Source organism: Alligator mississippiensis, chromosome 5 (assembly GCF_030867095.1).
Source record: "Alligator mississippiensis isolate rAllMis1 chromosome 5, rAllMis1, whole genome shotgun sequence".
Taxonomy (NCBI): Eukaryota; Metazoa; Chordata; order Crocodylia; family Alligatoridae; genus Alligator; species Alligator mississippiensis.
Genome location: NC_081828.1, coordinates 65,731,363 through 65,744,180, shown reverse-complemented (window position 1 = coordinate 65,744,180; position 12,818 = coordinate 65,731,363). Strand labels below are relative to the sequence as shown.

Genomic DNA, 12,818 nt, shown 5'->3' with positions numbered 1-12,818 from the left:
TTATTGCTCTCGCCCAATGTCTTGGCTTGGTCCATTTGCCCCTTCAGACTTACTACTCTCTCTGTTACCTCCAATTAGGATAGATCCATGCACGCAAAGAAAACTGCTTATTGCTAAATTTCTCTTACAGCATGTTGTCACAGGTATGGGTGAGCAAGTGCTAAATGTGCTTCAGCTCCAATTTCTGGCTGAAAGAAACCAGGGATGTCTCTGCTCATTCATTTGCACTGATTTCTGGCAGTGGGCAAGTTCCCTGATGTGATCAGAGGAATTTCTAGTCTGCTGGACAACTCCCCTGCCTAAGTTGTTACAGTTGCTGTTTGAGTGTGTAAGATTTTTCTACTGCATGTGTAGTAGCTTATTTGAGATGATTCTAGCAAGAGTGAACTTTTCCTCTTTGCTGACAAAAGTGACCTATTTTTGCTCTGGAGCATGCATAGTGGCTAGTTATCCACTTTTTGAGTGCTGAGTGCAATAGTGTAGTAGCGTGCACATAGGCATTTGGACAGGGCATGGTCTGACGGAGTGTTTGATACAAAGTTAGATTATGGGAATTGTTGCAGACTGCATGAGGTAAGTAAGAATTTGATTAGACCATGGGCAGGCAATTATTTTGGGCGGTGGGCCGCTTACTGAGTTTTGTCAAGCCATTGAGGGCCGTATGACAGGCAGCGAGGGGCAGATGAATATTAATTTTCTACATTTTTAGGGGCCCCGTAGGTCAGGTAGAATGGCTTGGAGGGCCGCATCCAGCCACATTTTGCCCACCCCTGGATTAGACAATGTGTGCTCTGAGCATGTGCTTGATACATTCATAGTCCATGAAGAAGTAGAGAGTATTTCTCTGTTCCCATGTTTTAAGGCCAATTTCTAATCATTCTGGTCACTTGAGTAATGGTTTGGAACCATGTGCACTTGACATAAAGCTGATTCAGACAGCCTGTTGCAGAGTTTGGGGTATGCTGCAGGGAGTACCATAGGTACATACATAAGGCAGCTAATTTTTTTCTGTCAAGCTCCACATTGTTTTATTAGCAAGGATCTGGGTTTTCTGTTTGCCACAGAAAAATGTTGAAAAATGTGGATTTTTCTCTTTTAAGGAGAAAGCCATGGATTCTTTCCTTTTTAAGGAGAAAAACATGGGGAAACAGTGTTTCCCTTTGCAGGCTGGCAGAGTTGCAGTCTGCAAGGGGCTGCTTGGGGCTGGGGGGGGGAGCAGGAGGTGGGCAATCAGGCAGGGGGTGCAATGTGCATGTGTGCGTGCGCAGAGGCACATGGCAGCCAAGCAGCATGGAGAGCAGCTCTTGCAGCTCCCTCCAGGTAAGTCTGGGGCAGGGGGAGGATTGAGACAGTCCACTGAGGGTGGGAGGGAGTTGGGCAGGGTTGGGGATGCTGCCCAGCTGGGGCAATGTGTGGGGCCTGGGGCTGGGAATGCATGGCCACAGAGCCCAGGTGGGGAGCAGGACAGAGCCATGGGCAACTACCAGTGAGAGGCTATAAGGAGAGATCCAGCTCCCACTGAATATTTGCCATGGTTGGAATGAGCAATAATAGAGATTCCTTTGGAAATCCATGTTGCCTCTTACTGCCTTCATTGAACCTGCATTTTCGTTATAGGTTGACATCTGTGTGTTGGTGTCCTGGGGCATGCCTACACGTTTATTAATGTGCTTTGGGTAAAGCACATTAAATCTAGTGCAGTGAGTGAATGGTGCATACCATCTCCTTTGTTATAAAGAAAAAGTAAAGGAACAGAATAAAAATCCACTTGGTCAATCATTTTATCATTTTCACAACAACCTCTGTGGAGGAAAAGGAGGGAGGGAGGGAGTGAGTAACAAAGGCAGGGAGTGCAGATGACATGCTCCTCACTCTGCCATTCCAGTGAGCACACCTGGAGCTGTACTGTGGGGAGATGGTGGGGGGCTCCTGGTGTGGGGGCAAGAACCCCACCCCTTGTGGTCCAGGAACCCCTACAGACTTCTTGACTCAGGGATATAACAGGGTTTCTCTACTCTCCAATGTATTTTCCAGAGCCAGAGCAAGGAGGGGGATGTTCACACAGTGAGGACCAACTGGTACTCTGCACCTCATAATGCATGGTTGGGCAAGCCCCTTTCCTACCCTGCACCCCAACCCCATGATCACTCCCAAAAAGGGGCCAGTCACCTGAGGCCCCCTGCAGGTAGCCCACCCACCACAACACTGGTACACTCACCCCCAAGTTTCTCTATACCCAGGAGGTGGGGGCAACAGAATACACCCACACCCCACTATCACTACATGGCCCAAATGGGGGAACTCCCTGAAGACTCCTGCAGCTCTCTAAGCTGCTGCCTATCAGACCACACCAGGTTCCCATGCACAATGGGGGCCAGTGAGCAATACCCCTTCCCACCAGAGACCCCCAAAAGCTCCCCCCCAGGGTCCCATGCACACTTGGGGGAAGTGGGTTAAACACCTGTGCTCCCCTTCACAGTGAGGGAGGGCAACCCCCTCCATGAGACCACTTACAGGTGAGGAAACACAGTAGACCAAGAGAAACCCTCACTGGAGAATCATGCGGAGAAGAGAGAGTAGATATAATCGCCCTGCACCTCACACAACCACAGCCTGCATGCACACCCCACACCTCCTCACACACCCCAGCCAACCTCCCCTTGACACACTCACAGGCCCCCCACAAACCCCATACCCATCCACACCCCACATACCCACACACATCCACATGCTGCCCCACCCCACACACACCCCCCACCTCAACCCCCCACACCTATCCAACCCCCCCAAACCCTCACCTTCCCCCACACCCCACATAAACACACACACACAGAGCCCCCCACAAATCCTGTACCCACCCACGTATAACCCTGTCCACAGTATACAAAAGTAAGACTTCATTTTAAGCTATTATGCAATCACCTCCATGTACACCACACAAATGCATGTAAATCAGGACAAGAATATTTTTTGAAATCAAATTAATGTATGTTGTAGTAGACGTTTGATTGTTAGAATATAATTTGGTTTTATTCTGGTTCTAAGATGGCAACCCCCTTGCTGAAAGGAGTACTTCCAGAGGCAAGGAGAGGCACTTCTGGTGGCAAAGTCAGGGGTTAGGGTCACGATTTTCAGTCTCAAGATGGTGACCAGGGGACGTGGCATGTGTCAAGGGGCAGGGCTACCCATGTGGCCCTTCATAGCTCACCAGAACTCCTTAAGTGGCCCTTGAGCCAAAATAATTGCCCACCCCTGCTGTAGAGCTAGATAGCTACACCTGGTGGTAATAATTAGGAGTTACCATGTAGAAAGCTCTTGTAAAATACACATGCAATCCAGGTGAATGAGGTGTTTTGACACACACTAACGTATTTTGCTTTACATTTAAAAGGCATCCAACCATCTTTAAGGTGATTTCTGCCACTTTAAAAGCACTCTATATTCTAGCACATGTATTAATTGATTACTTCAGCCCATTTTAAATGAAGAAAATCCACGGTGAGGGGTGTACACACCAACCAACAGGAGACCATGCACCATGGAACACCCCTGGTTCTATAGGGTCCTGAATGAGTTCCAGAGTGAGTACAGGCTACAAAAGGAAAGCCAAGTGACCGTGTTCAACCACAGGAAGATACAGAAGGCAGACAGAGACAGGCTATCAACCGTGAAGCTGCTCCCTGAAGATGGCTGCCAGGCCGTTTGGGATCGGATCTTCCACAAGGACCTCCAAAAGGACCAGAGATTTGAACTGGCTAATAGCTCCAGTGAAGGCTTGGAGACGCTTTGAGGGGCAAGGGAGTAGCCCCAGCTGTCCCAGGGAAAGCTGCCGAGGTGCAACAGAGACCATCAAACACCTCCTATGGCTCTGCCCCATGGCAAGAGGGTGTGGAACAGGGTAAACCACCTTTGCAAAGAGGTAACAGGAGTCGGGTTGATGACAAGGGAGGTGGTGCTGTACAGACACCTGACTAAACATCAGGGGTCTCTGACAACCCACTTCAACCAATTTGTGTCCTGTATGAAGAGTGCCCTGGGGAAATGCAGGAACCTCCTGGGGTACAGATGCACAGAACTCAAAGAAACAGACTGTGTTAACATGTTTCTGGGTGAGCTCCAGTTCTACTACTGGAAATCGGTGGGAGAGGATGGAGAAAATGCAGCCAACTCAACTTGGAAAAGAGATACTTGGCACAGGCTGTTCAAAGGCTTCCTGGGAGGGGGAGTGGACAGGGAGAATGAAGAGGACAGTAATGCAACCAGATCTGGAGACAGCAAGGAAGATAGCAGCAGAATCAGCAGCAGCAGAAGCAACAGCGACAATGACAAGGACAGGGAATGAACTGAGAATGTAAGCCCCAAATTGGGGCTAGGACTAAGGGACTGCGATTGGGTTAGGGAAAGGGTGGCAGGTGGGTAAGTGGAAGTGCAGGGGAGTGGGTGCATTAATTGTAGTGGGTGCAAGGGTTCTTAATGTGGTTTAAGGTGTGTGATGGAAAGTTTATACTAGATGCTGTATGTATATAACTATATTACTTATAGATATATTTTTCCAAAAAAACCCCCAACAACCCACTTACCTGGCAGGGCAAATTCTGTGACCACTAAGGTGGTTTTCCTAGTTACTGGGGGTATCCACTTTTCTGGCACAGGGTAGTAACCATGGAAGTAGTGTATAGTTAACGTCCCACTTTCATTTCCAGTGAGAAGGTCTTGGCTTCACACCCACTTTATGGAAATTGACAACTCCTCCCTAGCTTGCTCCTGCGGCCATACGACTGAGGGCAAGCGAAACTTGGGGGCATCCAAACCCCAAGCCTCTGGGCTTGGCCCTGAACACAGGATGCTTGCCGAATGATTTGGAACCATCTGAAGCCCCAGGTGGTGATGGAGCATGTTTGCTGGTATTAGGGCCACATATGATTCTGGAACAACTCATGGATTTGGAACTGATTTGGCTTGGAACACAACATTTTTTCCTTAAAAATAAAAGTCTGGCCTTTTGGCTCAGATCAAGTGTAGACCAGATTTGCTTCTTGGCCTTGTGTGGGCAGGATCAAGTGTGGGGGCAACTGAATCCCAAGGTCTCCAGGCTTGACCTGCATGCTGGATGCCTGCCAGTGGATTTGGGAGTTATCTGAAGTCCCAGAGTGAGAGCCTGGGGAAGGCATGGCTGGTGATCTGTGAGACAGGTGGGGCAGGTGGAGCCTCACACTGGGAGTGACCCTGCACAGCGGGGCCGCAGGGGGATTCCTCGCTGCTGCGAGCTGCCCCTCCCCACTGCCCTGGAGATACTCCCCTGTACCTGCTGCTGCTTTGAGGAGCGCAGCCCCTTGCCACTGCCCTCACTGCAGCCCTGCGCACAGGGGGCGCATTGCCGGGGCAGCAGGGGGCAAGAAACAGTAAGGAGGAGGTTTTCTGTGTGGCTCCTCCATTCCCTGCAGTGCCAGGTTGTGGGGGGAGAAGCAAAGCAGCAGGGAACAGCAGGCCCCCTGCTCACTGCTCTTCTCTGCCACCCTACTTCCCCCTCTGTAACCCAGTGCTGCAGGGAGTGAAGGAGCAGCACAGAAAACCTCCACCTCGCTGCTTCTTGTCCCTCACTGCCCTGGCGACATGCCCCGTGCGCAGGGCTGCAGTAAGGGCAGTGGCAGGCGCAGGGGGTACATTGCCAGGGCAGCAGGAGTGGGGCAGCTTGCAGCGGCAAGGAATCCCCGCGTGGCCTTGCTGTCCCCAGCTGTGCTGGGTCACACCAGCTGGGCTCCAGAAGCCCCAAGGCAGAGAAGCAGGACAGGAGCTTGAGCCCGCACTTGCCCCAGGGACAGTTCTGGGACAGCCCTCAATAGTGCACATGGGAGCAAGGAACCAGCCCTCCTTGTCCCCTGGACAAGCCACCTGTGGCCCCATCCTACCCAGTTCCCTCCTTACAGGGGCTTCAATCCCCTTTTCCCCCACTTACGTGCTGGAGCTGCTCTGCAGGCTGCCTGAGGCCAGCGCGTGTCTCTGCATGTAGTACCCTGTCTTTTCACCTTCCTCCCAACAGCTCTTTACTCAGGCTGGGGTGTCAGTACAGACGCCCAGCTGCCTGCTTAAACAAATGGTTATTGCAACCATTCTAACTGGTGAAGTGTTTCTACTGCACATGTACCACTCAGGCAGTAAGATCACCCCGAGGTGCTTCCTGCACATACTCACCTTTTTTTGTGTATGCATACTGCATGAGCATAATCACGATCATAACATTAATCATCTCGTTCTGAAACTGGTGGGGCAGCACCCCAGTAGCCCCTATCGACCAGCCGTCACTGGCCTGGGATGGAGGATGCTTGCCAGCTGGAGTGCTGTACAAGGTATTTAGAATGATTGAGTTCCACCAGCTCAATCCATTTGGGTTTTTTGGAACAATTAAGTGCTGCTCAATCCCTAAGATTTGGAATTGATTTAGGGATTTGACCTGGAACATGAAATATATTAATAACCCACTCCCCAAAACCCAGAAATCAGTTAAGCCTCCCTGTGACTTGGCTTGTGCTGCATCAGTTAGTTGCTTCAAAAATTATTGTACATTTTGAGCCTTTTTACTATTATTCATGTACATTATACAAGGGTACAGATACAATATATACCCTACCACCCGCTGCTCAGTGTACTTGACACCACGTGGGACGGGAGAGGTTATCCGAGGCCCTCTAGGCGGTGTACTGCAACGGGCAGCGCCTGCTCACACAAACTCCCCAACCAAGAGGAACCGCCACATGCTGGCGTCCACGAGACGTTTAAATAAAACGTCGGCTTCTGATTGGCCTCACACTCCGTTGGGGGCGGGGCTTTGTGTGCGGGGAGAAGTGCTCACGGCAGCGGTTGATTGGCAGGTTGTTCCGCTCCCCCGCCCCGTCCCGTTCCGTGCGTGGTGATTGGTGGACAGGGGCGGGGCGGAGCCGCGCGCCCGGATTGGTGGCGGCGCGGGGTTTGAATCGCGGTCAGCGGAGTTTACGCGGCGGGTAGTTAGTGCTCACGGGGCCATGGCGGCCGGGGGCGCCGCCGCTTGGGAGTTGAGCCCGGCGCGGCGGCGGCGCTGGGGCGAGGCGGAGGACGAGGAAGAGCCTCCTGCCGTGCTGACGCTCAGCCACTTCTCGCGCCCGCCCTTCCTCAGCTTCGGGCGCGTCCGTCTCGGCGTGTCCCGCGCTCGGCTGCTGGGCATCGACAACCCCGACGCGGCGGCGGCCGATGTGACCGTGGACCGCTTCCCGCCGCCTGCCCGCGGCTTCGGCCTGGAGCGCCGCCGCTTCCTCGTGCAGGTGGGCCCGGGGGCGGTGGTTGACGGGGGGCAGGTGGAACTTCGTGTAGGGACCGCGCCCCCAGCCCAGCTTGGATGTGGGGAACGACGGGAGCCGCTCGCACCCGCGCCCCCCCTGCGCCCCACACGCAGCCTGGGGGCGCCTAGCGGGGACAGCCTGGCCTCCCCCACAGGAGGGGCCGCTCAGCGAGGCTTGATGCTGGGGGTTGCATGAGCTCGGGGGAGTGGCCTCCGCGCCGTGCTCGCCCCAACAGCATCCCTGAAGTCTAGGATAGTATTTCCCAAGCAGTGTGCCATCAGAAATGAACAGGTGTGCTATGGAGTTTTGCCAGGCAGTGGGCTACAATTGAGGATGGGGAGTGTGAGGATGGGGGATACCTTAACAGGTGTGCCACGGCAAATTTGTATTAATGTAAGTGTGCTTTGGGCTGGAAAGGGTTGGTCTAGGAAGAGCCTGCCTCCCCAAGCCCTGGCTGTGCTGGGGGCTCTATTTTTCAAAGCTCCCTGTGCTTCCAGGGCTCCCCTGGGAATTGACAGGCCTGCTCTAGAAGCCTTAAAATTAAGGGCTTCAAGCCTGTCCCGCCAGTGATTCTCTTTGAGGGTGTTGCTGGGAGTGTCTTGGCCTCTTGTGGACTAAGATCAAGTGGGGGCATCCGAGTCCCAGTACCTCTGGGCTTGGCCATGCTGCCTGGGACAGAGGATGCCCATGGGTTGTAGTGCCTTATGTGGTGTTTAGAATAATTGTGTTCTCCCTGCTCAAGCAATATGGTCTTTGGAACATTTGGATTCTGATCAATCAATATGATTTGGAAGTGATTTGACCTGGAACACAAAATATATTATAGCTAATAATAAAAAAGCCTTTTAAGTGTACCCTGCACTATTTTGGGGTGTTGGTTGTAGCCCTCTTGGCTTAAGGACACAGGCAGGCAAGGTTCTTTGGGTAAATGTTATCTTTTTATTAGACCAAGTAAATAATTGAAAAAATAGTTTTTTGCAAGCTTTCAGGCACAAGTACCCTTCACTGTTGTTTGTGTGACTTGCAGCTTAAGCCCAGAGATTTCAAATAGGGAACCCATAGTACCAGCAAACACTGACCTATTTTGGTCTTTTGGAATTCTTTATGCCTAATGCGTTGCTCTGTTATTTTCTGTAATCCAGTAATGAGTGAAAGTTCACAGGTAACATTTTCCGAGGGGTGCTTTGAATTTTTGGAGGTGTGACTTGCATATAAAGTGGTGAAGAAGCTCTGGGTGGCTGGTGGCAGTAACATCAGGATTCCTTGAAAAGTTCTCAGAGTTCACTTTGCTAGGAGAATCATTAATTTCCCTGGTGTGGACCAGGTACTGACAGTTGGTGTGACGACCACGCTGATCCATTGCCAATGTGAAGCATTGAATTAAGCTGTTAAATTGAATATAGCTGTTAATAACATCTGAAGTGTTCCTGTGTTGGCTACAAATGTCCAACTCGGGATCCTTAAAATTCTAGTTTATTAGGCGGATTGAAACACTGTAATCATAAACCTTGGGGCTGGTCCCCCCGCCCCACACACACACACAGTAGCAGGCTACAAAGTCAGGTATACCTATCCTACAAGCGCTGGAGTCTGTCGTTGAGGCTTCTTTCAGTGTGGTGTTATCTTCCAGAAGGGGGTCGCCGGCTGGTCCTTCTGGCTGGACAGGTCTGGTCGAGTTGGAGATCAAGAGGGCGCCACTGAGGGTCACTTTTCACTGCCTTTTATCTGTCCCTGGCAGACTTTGGTGACTCCCCAGTTTTCTGGTTTGCCCAATCCAGGGGTCATTGACCCTCGTGGGACTCCCCCCCCCCCCCCCCCCCCCCCCCCCCCCGTGGCTACTGGACAGCATCTGTCAGCCCCAGGGGTCGTCCGCATGTATGTACATACTTCCTTCTAGCCAAAGAAAGGCATGCATAGATACAGAATGGAGATGATTTTGATAAATACATTGAAGTAACTGGCTAGGTAGCGTTGCTTTAGTAGAGAGACTGGGGATTATAGTGGAGCATAAGAAGAAAATGATTCAAGAGTTCTGCTTTTATTAACCCTCCCCCCCCCCCCAAATAAAAAACAATTACATGTCAATCTGGCCTTTTATTAACAGAGGGTGCAGAAATCTGTAAGAAGAAGAGAAACATTTCAAAAGCCCAGCTGTACAAATACATGCTCTTGGAAACATTCCAAAAGCAGCTGATGCCATCTGACAGTATCTCTTTAAATGAAATGACTCCTGGATCATTTCACTTTTTGGTATGTTCGTTGGGGTGGGAGAGCAAGTGGACAGCCTGTCAACTATCCAGCTAAAGAGTCCCTGGTGCTCCCTGCTGGGACCATCACTGCTGCCTGAGCCAACACTTCTCTCCTTCTAGACTCCTGCCAACTTGTGGGGGAGCCACTGTTTCTGCCAGGAAAGGTTTGAGGAATTTAGAGTCAGGGTGGATTTGATTGAAATCAAATTGGTTCAAATCACTGGTCAGGAAGCCTCGGTTTAATCATTGTTTTTTACAAAAAGTGCGTTCTTGTTGGTTGATATCCTTTATTCATTTAACTTCTTTAAACTTTGTACTTTTAGTGAGAGGTAAAGGAGTGACTGTACACAAAAAATTGCAGAGACAAGAGGGCTGATGGGTAATCAGGTCTGTTTTCTGTCATCTCCATATACGACTTTTAACAAGGATGTTAGCTCTGGAGACAAATCCACAGTATGAGAACTGAAACTAAGCAGCACAGAGATGCTTAATGGGAACTTCTAGATCTACACTGAGCGCTGAGTCCCATTGGGTATAGTGGTTTTCTTTAGTCGTTACTAATCCATAGAGGAGCCTCTGGGAACTCCATAATATTGGGCCCCTAATGTAGTCCGTGGCCTGTTGTGACCTATTTATAAAACTTTTCTAAAAAGCTTAAATGAATATATTGTCTCAAACAGTATATAATTAGAAGTTATAATCCCTGTTCCATGATATCTTTGAGCTTTAACATATTTTGAATTAAAACTATCTTTATATAGGTTTATTTTTTTTAAAGCATCTTAAAAAATAAAGTAATACAATCACATGAAAAAATCTGATTTAAATTAAAAAATCAATTTATTTATTTATTTTAAAATAATTGATTGTTATCCACCTGTTTAGAGTTGGAGAATTTATTTACTTGGTTATGGGATTTTGGTTGGTGGCAGGGGAGGCTGTAGTGTTTTTAAATATTCATGAATAGGTGCTGTATGTGTGTCCCTTGGATGAACTGATTGTTTTTTTTATAAACATTTCCAAGTGTGTTTTACTGGAAACATTTCAGTTCCATCTCTGCAACCTGATGTGTCAAACACAAGACCTGGGAGGTAATTCATTTCCTCTAGGTACTGGTGAGGCCTCTGCTGGGCTCTATTTTTCAGTTTTGACCAGTACAATATAAGAGATTTGTGAGCATACTGGAGATTATCTGAAGGGGAGTAGCAAGAATAAGTGGCTTAGAAAAAATAACCTGGGAGGAAAAGTTGAAGGCATTAGGTTTGTTGTTTATAGAAGAGAGACAACTAAATGGGAGGAAGTGACAGAATTTCCAAAATGTAAAAGGTTGTCAAAAAGAAGGCAGCAATCAATTGTTCTCTGTATCCTCTGAAGGTAGTCAAGCATTGTGCTCCATTAGCAATGGTTTTCAGTTTTATATTAAAAAGGCTTTCCTAGGCATAAGGAAAGGTGGAGGCTTTTGTTTTTTGTCATCTCTTGTCTGTTGGGGATGATCATGGGCAGGAAGAGGGACTAGGTAACAACTGAGATCCCTTCTGGCCATACTCTCCCATAAACACTAGTTTTGTTGAGGTGCCAAGTGCCTGCTGTGATGAATTTGGAACTATATGCAATTTATGAATACCTTAGGAACGTAGGACTCAAAGGGACCTCCTGGGCCAACATGTCCTTTCTTCTGTGTTCACAGGGGAATTACCCATAATTGACCCTTTCAGACCTTCACACAAGAGTACATGACACAGAAGCAGAGATGCCATGAATTTCCTGTAATACACCATAGGTAAAAAGCAGGGGAGAAGTGCCGTGCTGCTAATGACAGAGATGCAGTTAGTTGATGTTCAGAGATTCCTAGGAACAGTGCCACGTGCTACAAAAGGCAAGAATCCCCAGAATCCTTTCCAATCTGACTTACCGGAAAAATTTTCTCACTGACTCCAATTTTGATGGCATGATCCTCTAACTAGGAACTGCTATTTTTATTAATGTAGTATGGGGTGGCCAACCTGTGGCATGGGTATCACAAGTTGGACAGGCAGCATAGCAGCAGATAGGTCAGGGAACAGAAGGCAGAGCAACAGATTGTGCAGGGAGCACAGGGTAGAATAAGCTACGCAGCAGTTTGGGCAGAAGGGGATTGCAGTATTGCTAAGGGAGGGCATGGGGCTTAATTTGTAGCATGCCTGCCAAAAATCTCCACTGACATGGAGCTTGCTGCCAGGAGCACAGTGTACCCCCATTAGAAATCCTCAACCTTAACAATGGCTGGTGACCCAATAGTACCAAGGAAGGCAAGCCCCAACCCTCCTGCCTCACAAGCCAATGGAAGCCCTGAAACCAAAAGATTTTTACACTGCTAACCCACTGCAAAAGCATTATTTCTGTACTCCAACATGGGAATTGCAAATATTTGATTCAACATATTGCATATGCTAATGTTGACCCCCAAACTGCCTATCTTCTACTATCCCGTCCATAAGCTTGGTTTTATTTTTAATGCGGTTTAGGTTCTTGGCTTCAGTTAATGGTCATTTAATTTTGTCCTGGTGGTGTTTTCCATTTAAAAAGTTCTTCCCCAGCTTCAGTGTTCGGCTCACAAAGACATGTTAAAAAATAACTGTATCCCTTCCTCATCTCTATTTTGTTCAGTTAAACAAGCTAAGCTAATTTAATGTGCTTTTATATGAAAAATTCTTCATCGCCTTAATGTTTTTACTGGCCTTTCTTTGTATCTGCTTGTTTAAGTTAATCTTCTTGAACACTGATGACTGTGTACAGTATTATAAACAGGGTTTTAGCAAAGCCTTGTGCAATGGTACTACTGTTTCCTTGTTTCCATTGATAGTAGTCAGTCTATTACACCCTAGTAGACTTGAATTACCTGCATTACCCAGGTGGTTTGTGGTCATCCTACAATTAGTCAATACACCCAAGTCCTAGTCTTCTGCTGCTGTGCCCAGAAAGTTCTCTGTCTTACAGACAAGATTCTTGTTACTGTTCCTGAAGTGCATTATCTTTCATTTACTATTGAACTTCATGATAATTTCCATTGTTCCATTCCACAAGGTTATCTGAATCTGTATAACAATCTTTATTGGCAGTGTCCCAGGTTTGTGTAAGCTGCAATTTTCACAGGATGCATCTAATTTCAGTACTGAGGTTGTTAATAAAAATTAAACACATTAGGTCCTAATAGATCATTGAGGAACACCTCTGGTAACTGTTTATTCAGTCAGGTAACAGCTTATGATAAAATGTT

General features: G+C 48.4%; 1 protein-coding gene across 1 annotated transcript in view; it reads left to right on the top strand.

Moving 5' to 3' along the window:
- Nucleotides 1–7,002: 7,002 nt before the first annotated feature.
- ASPM (assembly factor for spindle microtubules) overlaps nucleotides 7,003–12,818 on the top strand; it is a 64,477-nt gene continuing 58,661 nt past the window's right edge. The window contains exon 1 of the mRNA XM_059728431.1: nucleotides 7,003–7,295. Within this exon, the coding sequence (XP_059584414.1) occupies nucleotides 7,020–7,295 (276 nt within the window). The 5' untranslated portion in view covers nucleotides 7,003–7,019. The remainder of the gene's footprint in view (nucleotides 7,296–12,818) is intronic.